The following is a 9,429-nucleotide window of genomic DNA, read 5'->3' on the forward strand; positions in this document are numbered from 1 at the left end:
AGAGTTTAGCCCATTAATCTCGGATCGTTGGAGCCCATGATCTGTATGTTTATTAGGTTCTCCTACTAGCTCACAAACGGATTAGCCTTAGAATAGTGGTAAGTTGATTTGAAACATTCAAATTTGAATTAAGGAAATTAGTTATTATATGTGATATAATTACACGTTTAATTTTAGAATTAAACGTAATTGAAGAATCGGTTAATATATAAATATGATTTAAATATTAATTTCATGAATAGGGATTCATGGTAATGGAATTGGTAACAAATTAATTTAATATTTGATATTAAATTAATAGAATTAGTTAAATTGTTTAATTAATTATTAATTTTATTAGAAAATTTGATTATCGAATTAATTTTTGTAAAATTAATAAAATTTTAATTTTAATTAAAGAATTAAGATTGGAAAAAGTTTTGATTTTTAAAATCAATTTTCAAAATCAAAAGGAAAATTGAAAATTGAGAAAAATCCCAATATGGGATTTTTCCACTTTCAAGCAAGAAGGTTAGTCACATTCTTACACATAATTCCATCACCAAATGCAAGGAGTAGCTGAAATTACTTCAAGTGATCAGTTTGCATGAGTGTCATGTATTAAAACCACTCTTAATTGGGTGGAAAAGGAGATGCAATTGCTTAATTGCCGAGTTTTGAAAGTTGAAGAAGTTGTTCTTTAACAAGTTGAAAAACCAGAAAACCCCTCCTCCAATTTCCTTAAGTTCAAGCTTGTTTTGAGTTCCACAACTCAATCTAAAGCTCCTAGAAAATAGTAGAGAAGCTCTAGTGGTGGTCCATGGCCTGAATTGAAGAAGATTGCAGCTCAATTTCATTGAAGAAGAGGATCTTCCAAAGTATGTAATGAAACCTTTTGATATCCCATGAACATGCTTATGTTGATGTCAAAATTAAGGAATTAGAATGCTTAACGATTCTATTTTCTTCTGCTGCATGTTTCTGTAAACCAACAGATGGGTCACGTCACTGTGACAGAGGCAAACGATGTTGTCATAGATGAAAAGAGTCAAGTCAGTTTCATCATGGAATTTCTTCGAAAGAGTTTCCTACAATTCCATACGAATGCAATGATGAGTAAAATTGAAATTTGAAAACTCTTTTAAATGAACTCTAGACTAAGGGACATGAAGGAGAAGCAAATGTTGTTACCTCCAAAAAGTTCCAAAAGGGATCATCCTCAGAGACAAAGTCTAGACCTTCCACTTCACAGAATAAGAGTATTCCAATAAAGGAGAGGGGTAAAGGGAAAAGTAAGGCTCCTGCAAAACAAAGAGGCAAGGGGAAAGTTGCAGAAAAAGAAAAATATTTCCACTGCAACGAAGATGGGTATTGGAAAAGGAACTGCCCCAACTACTTTGCTGAAAAGAAAGCTGAAAAGACAAAACAAGGCAACTATGATTTACTTGTTATTGAAACATGTTTAGTGGAAAATGATAACTCCACCTGGATACTTAATTCAGGGGCCGCTAACCATATTTGTAATTTTGTTCAGGAAAATAGTTCCTGGAGATAGCTTACAGAGGGCGAGATGACTTTCAAGGTTGGAACAGGAGAAGTTGTCTCAGCCAAAACAGTGGGAGACCTGAAGTTGTTTTTTAAAGATAGATTTATTTTACTTGAAAATGTATTTTATGTTCCTAATATGAGAAGGAATTTAATATCTATCTCTTTTTTATTAGAACAATTGTATAAAGTATCTTTTGATATTAATGAAGTGGTCATTAGCTCAAAAGGTGTTCAAATTTGTTCTGCAAAACTTGAAAACAACTTATATGTATTAAAACCAATTGAGGAAAAAGCTACTTTGAAAATTGAAATGTTTAAAACAGTTGAAACTCAAAATAAAAGGTGAAAAGTTTCTTCTAATACCTATCTTTGATACTTGAAACTTGGACACATTAATCTTAATAGGATTGAGAGATTGATCAAGAGTGGACTCCAAAGTCAATTAGAAGACAACTTTTTACCTCCATGTGAATCCTGTCCTGAGAGTAAAATGAACAAAAGATCCTTTAAAGGAAAAGGTCTTAGAGCCAAAGAACACTTAGAACTTGTGCATTTAGACATGACCTAATGAATATCAAAGCACGAGGAGGGTATGAATATTTCATCAGTTTTATTGATGATTATTCAAGGTACGGCTATGTTTATCTAATGCATCATAAGTCTGAAACTCTTGAAAAGTTCAAGGAATATAAGGTTAAAGTTGAGAACCTATTAGGTAAAACAATTAAAACACATCAATCAGATCGCGGTAGTGAGTATATGAACTTGAATTTTAAAGACTATTTGATAGATCATGGAATCCAGTCCTAGCTCACAGCACTTGATACACCTCAGCAAAATAGTATATCGAAGAGGAGAAATAGAACCCTGTTAGACATGGTTCGTTCAATAATGAGCTATGCTCAGTTGCCTAATTCGTTTAAGGATATGCAGTACAGACTGTTGTATATATTTTAACATAGTTACTTAAAAAAGAGTTTCAGAAACACCATATGAATTATGGAGAGGGCGTAGAGGTAGTTTACATCACTTCAAAATTTGGGGATGTTTGACACATGTGTTGGTGCAAAACCCAAAGAAGTTGGAACGTCATTCAAAACTATGCCTATTTGTAGGATACCCCAGAGAAACGAAAGGTGGTATGTTTTATGATCCTCAAGTGATAGAGTGTTTGTATCGATAAACGCTATATTCTTAGAGAAAGACCACATGAGAAATCATCAACCTTGCTGTAAACTAGTATTGAATGAAATTTCCAAAGAAGCTACAAATAAACCAACAAGAGTTGTTGATCAAGATGGTCCTTCAACAAGAGTTGTTGATAGAGCAGATATTTCTAGTCAGACACATCCTGCTCAAGAGTTAAGAGTGTCTCGACGTAGTGGGAGGGTTGTTTAATAGCTCGACTGGTATATGGGTTTAACCAAAACTCAGGTTGTCATACCCTATGATGACATAGAGGATTCATTGATCTTTAAACCGACAATGAATAATATAATAAAAATTAATTATTTTTTCTGTGTGGTTAGAGTGGGAAGTACAAATTGGTTCACTTATTCTCGTAACCATTTGGTTTTTTATTTTTTATTTTGGTTTTTTTGAAAATAAAAATTAACTAGTAAACACTTCCTACCTTTAAATATCTTGCTTTATTATTTATATTTTACCAATATTTTTAAAAAATAAGCTACATTTTGACACCCCAAACTTGTCGTGAAAACCTTGGCTATTGGCCAACCTCCTTACTTTTACTCCTCTCTCTCTCACATCAACTCTTAAGAAATTATATTTGATACACAAATCGCTCATTGTTCTATTTTAACAGTCCATTTAAATACTTCCAAAATATTGCCCAAATTCATAAATAAAACGTGATTAGAACTATTTTTTAAATACTGATAAAGTTCTACATCACAAAGTTGAACATTTGGGTCTTGCAAGAATAACCTTTTTTAAAAAGAAAATAAATATATGCATATTCTAACCATGGTTTTTCCAACCTCAAACTTTTGAGAACAAGAGTAATCTCTGTCTATTTAATCTACATTTTCTTTTCTAAGAGTAAAGTACTGAATTATCAATCTAAACAAAATGTTTTTTTTTCAACCATAGGACTTGGAATAGAAAAGTTTGGGAAATAACTTGGGCCTTTGGGGCCATTGGCAATTGGGTGGGTGCAAATGGTTGGTGCCAAATCAATCAGCTTTCAGTTCCCCCAAACAAAAACAAAATAATTAATCAATCAATTAATTAATTTCTTTTTGAAAAAAAAAAAACATTCAAAGCGGCTGCGCAGCTCCCGGAGCCACTCTATTATGGCCCCAAAAGTGTCAAACACCAATTCCTTTTTCAGAACTACCAAAATCAAAGGCCAACAATTCCAGCCTTAAAATTTAATGGATTACAATAACTTTTTCATTAATTTCACTCTGGGAATTAAAAAAAAAAAAAAAAAAAAAAATAGAATCAATCAATTGAAGCAATTCTATACTGATGAGGTGAGGGAGGGAGCAAAAAAAAGTCACTCTGAATTTCAGTTTCTATTTACAATAGACAATCAAGAAACCAAAGCCCCCATCATAGCAAAACAAAACAAAAGAATCTGATAAACAAAAAATATATATATCCATATTCAAATCTTAAATCAAACACCTGCATAACCGCCGTCACAAGTGCAGCTGGAATTAGCGGCGGAGGAGTCATCGTGGTGGCGGGGATTGGTGCTGAGACAACAACACAAAAGCCCCAACAGCATCATGAAACACCAAGCAGTGGCCAAAGCCTGTGCCCAATTTGAGTAATTTTTGTCCATAAGGAATAACGAAAGCTTCTTCTCCTTTTGGTTGTTTCATAGCCATAGCGCTGAAACTGGGAAGATGGGTTTATTGCTATTGCTGTTCATTACAAATACAGGGTTCAAAGAACCCAATGGGAATGTGAATGAAGAAGAAAGAAAAGAAGGAATCTGTGCTGTTTATAAAAAGGGGAGATGAGAGCAAATAAAAATGGATGCTGTCAGCTCAAAAAGAGAGAGAACATGGGCTTTCGTTCAAATAGGCCGAAATTAAGATGGCCCAGCCTGTGCTCATTGCTCACAAAATCAAACTTTGTTTCTGTTAATTCGAGCATAACACGATTGGTTAAGACATATACTCTTGATATATATTCAATTAAAATCGATGAGAGTAGATAACTTTTTGCTAATAACAAAAATTACAAATACAATATATACTAATATCATAACTTAGCCATGTGCTAGAGTTTTAATTATATAAACAAATGGTAGAACTTCACACACTCATGCGCAGAAACTTCAATAATCGATAGAATGAACCCTCTTGTTTACTTTCTAATCAGTGTCATATCTAAACATTAGATTTTTATGAAAACTTTTTCCTTTTTGGGATTCTTATTTATGATTTGGTATAAATATAAATACATGAGGTTGGAGTTAAGTATGGAATTGAAGTTTATATCATGCATCAATAACATTAAAAAGATTTTTAAACAAACGCGTATTATTAATGGGATTTCAAATCGTAGAGCTCCTAATTTAAGTTGATTCTTTTAAATTCTTGATGGGAATATTCTAATAAGGAGTTAGGGCTTTGCAATGAATTAGCCGAGGCTGTAGAAGAAATGGGAATTTTTGCTCCTTCTGAGTTGCATTGTGTAGGGATTCCGGCTCTTTTGGAAGGAAAGAATGTGGTGTTGGGATCTCTTTATGGACCTGAAAGGGCTTTGGCTTACTTGTTGCCTCTCATTCAGGTTCCTTTTTCTTTTATCCATTTGAATACAGCAATCCTTTGAAACTTTATTTAGCAGAGTCGATGATGGCTTTGAGTTCATAGTATCAATCAGATGTGTGATGCAGATGTCTGTCATTATCCGATCATTTCTGGATTAGAATATTCATTTGGGTTGCTCTTCTTAGGAATTTTGCTTGTGGTAAATTGTCAAATTTAATTTTTAAAAGTAGCTCAAAATGGTAGGTTATGTTAATCTTTTAATATAGGTTAAATTATAAATTGAGTCCTAGAATTTGAGGTTTGTATCTATTTGGTTTCTCAAATTTTAAAATTATAAATTCAGCCTTTGAACTTTCAAAACTACAAATTTAGCTAACGAACTTGATATTTTACAAAATTTACTGACTACTATGCACAAAATTGGAAGTTTAGGATTCTATTAGACATAAAATTCAAGCTCATATCTAATATTAATTTTTAAAATTTTGCAAATTTGTTGGGCTCTATTAGACAAAATCTTTTGAAAGTTGCATGACCAAATAGACTAAACTATAAATTTAACAGTCTCTGCGTGTGCACTTGAATTATGTGTGATCGAACGTTAATTTGATTAATGAGACTCCATGTATGGAATATTAATATCAAATATGGTAGAAATTACATTGGGAAGTTTGAACTTTTTGTTAATTCAACTGTGGGTGGGGATTCTTGTTTCTGAACTATATAATGCTTTAAACACTTTATTTATCCTCAGGTTGGTAGGAAGTTTGAATTTAGTACCTAATGCGGTCGCATGTTAAATTTACACCAAACCCTTTTGCTTTTAAGTTAATAAGCTAGGATAAATGTAATCTTTTTGTGTGCTCATTATTTCCATTCCCTGTTCTTGAATTGTAAAATTGTCTATCGTGCTTGGTCTACTCTTATTTATTTCAAGAGATTTGCAGTCTCCTCTCCACACCTCTTAATTGATCTACTTTTGGAGCAATTTGATTTTCCATCTAGATTTGTAGAAAGCACAATACAAAACTGCAGTCCTCACTGTCAAGATTTATTTTCTTCCTGTTGTGTGTCTACAATTGGCTCTTATTAGAATCTAAAAAGGGATGGAAAAAAGTATGGCGTGAGGTCCAAGCATCCTCGAGCTTTTGTTCTGTGCTCATCTGTGGAGCTATCTGATGAGGTAATCGCTTTCTCAAACCTTCCTGAATAAGATGTTAAGACCAACTACATTTTGGCTGACATAGGATGCACCCTGCAGGTGTTTCAAATGGCAAAATTCATCAGCAATTACAGGCAGCTCGCAACTGCAAGGGATAATGGTTGTATTGAATTAGAACTTCAAAAAAGTGCATCTGATATCTCGATCGGTTTGTTAATTGGCACCCCTGGTGAAATCCTCAAACTCATTGAAGAGGGGAGTGTGGTTCCTGATGAAATCAATTACTTGGTGTGTGGTGAACAATTCATACTGCATCATCTTTGAAAACGAATAATAAATTTTATTTACATTTTTTCTTGCACGGTAATTGGTACGATACAATCATATAATGTACTCTTGGTTGTTTTCATGTTTCAAAAGATCTGTTCCTTGCTCTGGTTAGGCCGAGATAGCATATCTTTTAGCTTTCCTTCCATATATAACCATAATGTAAGAAGACAAAAAAGTATGGTTGCCTCTGTGTGTGGTGTGTGTTTGTTTATCGTTTATTGGTTTTTTTTTTCCTTCCCAATTTATCAAGCAGCTTAGAGTGCTGGTTTATAGCTTACATCAAGTCAATAACTGATTGATGGATTGACCCTTTGAGTCTCTTCTATGTTTATCTTTAAGACGAGCAATTATATGGTATCTGAGTTCATAATCTTACAAAACTATAAATAAATAATGGTTTAATAATTTTTCTTGTGAAACAGGTATTGGATGAGTTGGATTCAATGTTCGATCTTGGTTTTGGCCCCAACATTAAGGATATTTTAACTTCAGTAAGACACTGCAATGAAAAGTGCCAATCTGTCGTGCTTACTTCGACATTTATAAAGGTTATTTGGTCTACTCTGTCTCTTAGCCAACATAAATTTTTTGTGGATATAGGTTCTGAATTCTTTGAGTTAACAAATTGTCTTATAAATTATAGATGTTGCACGAACAACATTCATCCCTTGTCGAGTCTCTTAAGCGTGGTGATACAGGAGAGATAGCTGCTATGCTTTTAGAAATTGAAGAAGAAGAGGCATTCCATCTTATGGAATCTCCAGATACTCTGAAATGTAAACTTGCCGATGTGGTCGAGTCACTTTGTGCATCTACACAGAGAACGTAAAATTTGATATCAACTTGTTTTGCAGGATTGCAAATAACTTTTTAATGTTATCATGTCTACATTTACAATCATCAATTTGTTGATCAACTTCTCTTAAGATTATGTCAAATGAGCTGCCATGTTTCTGTTTTTGGCAATACAATTATCATTTTCATTTCAAGACTGCATACAATCCAGGGGTTTGAAAGTTACAATACTGCACAAAGCGGTGAGCTCTTAGGGAGATGACAGAAAAACAAATGAAAAAGATAGATTTTAGCTGCATATCTTTTCCTTTTGGCTTTTCACCTTGTGATTTTCAATAGGCCTCTTCACTTCCAGGTGAGTAAAGGACGCGGAGTTTTGGCAGGGGTTACAGCATTTCCATTGGGGTCGTATAATATGACACCCGAGAAATCTGGTAGCTGGCATTTCCCCCCCATGAGTATATTCTTCTGCCATATAGCAGCTTGTTGCTCTCTGCTGAAGAACATCTCATCATTGACATTCTCCGACTCGGTGGCATTCACAACACAGGCATTCACTCGTTGCGTAGTCATGACCGTTGCTTCTTGGTTCAGCTCTATGACAGGATCCTCAAACTCGTAACCATAATCCAAGCAAGCATTCCACCGACGGCGCCATTTTCGGGCATGGGAAGCACACATGAACAATGCAAAAGCACACAGGAGAAGGCTCACACCAGCCATGCCAACCTGGGCTGTGGCTTGTGAAGGATGCATCATTTGCAGTTGCCTTGCCATCTTGGGGTAGTTTGTAAGTTTGTTCTTTGAAGAATTTATAAAGTTTGTTTTGTCTGAAGACTTATTATGAAGGCAGCATGAATTTATACAAGTTTGGGAAGTGGAGCTGTTGGTTTTTGAGGTTTTGTTGACCTGATGTTTGACCTGATTTGTGGTTTTGGTGATCATTTTCCACTCATCTCTAATTGTGATTTTAAGTTTGCATTTTTTGAGAATGAGAACTTTGAATTAAGGATCACCAAACTTTAGGTTATTTTATCAATTGAACAACTTTTTTAGAATACCCCTTTATAAATTTTTTGATAGATAGACTGTAACTAAATATGGTTTTGATTATATATATTTGTGTTATTGTTTCCATGTGTTCATAAATTTTCTTTTGTAATTTTAGTATCATATTTCAAGATTTGAAAGGAATTTCTTAGATTATCTGTTACAGTTTAAATATTGGACAAACTTTTTAGGTATCTAACATAATTTGCCACTTTAAATGTAACCGGTTGATGTATTTTGTTGTCTTTCCCTATTTAAACTAATCTTTTAATAATGATTTCAGGAGGTCTTGACAGTTGGGTTTCGTCATTTGGTTTTTTATTTTTAAAATTGTGTTTTTATTTCTTTACCATTTTCTTTAGGATAGTTTTCATCTCTTCTAAAGACACATTTGATTTTGTAGCCAAAATTTAAAACAAAATATATATTCTTTTTTTTTAAAAAAAAAAAAAAAAAAAATTCGGTGGAATTAGTATTATGAAGTTAATTTTAAAAATAGAAAGTAAAAAGAGTGTTCAAGTAGTCATTCTTAAGGTTTTTTTTTAAGAGATGGTTGGTGTTCAAGATGATTGTTGTGGGCCCATCGTGGGTTTGATTTTTGGTGTACTTCTAATCTAGTCTTGTTTTTAGATCCTTCCATTGGTATGGTGTCGAGTCTCTTATACTCTAATGTCTAAGTTTTATAAAGAAAATTAGAATATATGACAATATTTAGGGTTACGTGCTAAAAAATAGCAAAATAAGCTAAGAATAAGATTTGTGGTAATTCATATGACATGCACGTGACCATAAATTTCTAAATACCTTATTTGTCCT

At 33.4% G+C, this 9,429-nt stretch overlaps 3 protein-coding genes across 3 annotated transcripts; 1 reads left to right on the forward strand and 2 right to left on the reverse strand.

Moving 5' to 3' along the window:
* Positions 1-533: 533 nt before the first annotated feature.
* Positions 534-4,633, reverse strand: LOC120090114 (uncharacterized). Its single transcript, XM_039047625.2, has 3 exons — positions 4,180-4,633; positions 1,171-1,280; positions 534-1,067 (listed from the first exon to the last, which is right to left on the reverse strand). Exons 1-3 carry the CDS (start codon positions 4,337-4,339, stop codon positions 912-914), a joined length of 426 nt encoding a protein of 141 aa, XP_038903553.1. The 5' UTR covers positions 4,340-4,633; the 3' UTR covers positions 534-911.
* Positions 4,404-8,537, forward strand: LOC150030373 (DEAD-box ATP-dependent RNA helicase 39-like). Its single transcript, XM_090309786.1, has 7 exons — positions 4,404-4,499; positions 5,125-5,295; positions 6,370-6,459; positions 6,538-6,726; positions 7,191-7,316; positions 7,412-7,805; positions 7,919-8,537. Exons 1-6 carry the CDS (start codon positions 4,404-4,406, stop codon positions 7,595-7,597), a joined length of 858 nt encoding a protein of 285 aa, XP_090165912.1. The 3' UTR covers positions 7,598-7,805; positions 7,919-8,537.
* Positions 7,610-8,389, reverse strand: LOC120076591 (uncharacterized). Its single transcript, XM_039030464.2, has one exon. The coding sequence runs from the start codon at positions 8,338-8,340 to the stop codon at positions 7,909-7,911; it is 432 nt and encodes a 143-aa protein (XP_038886392.2). The 5' UTR covers positions 8,341-8,389; the 3' UTR covers positions 7,610-7,908.
* Positions 8,538-9,429: the final 892 nt, after the last annotated feature.

This window comes from Benincasa hispida, unplaced genomic scaffold, assembly GCF_027475165.1.
Source record: "Benincasa hispida cultivar pf3 unplaced genomic scaffold, pf3_genome.v1.1 HicScf258, whole genome shotgun sequence".
In the NCBI taxonomy this organism is placed as follows: domain Eukaryota; kingdom Viridiplantae; phylum Streptophyta; class Magnoliopsida; order Cucurbitales; family Cucurbitaceae; genus Benincasa; species Benincasa hispida.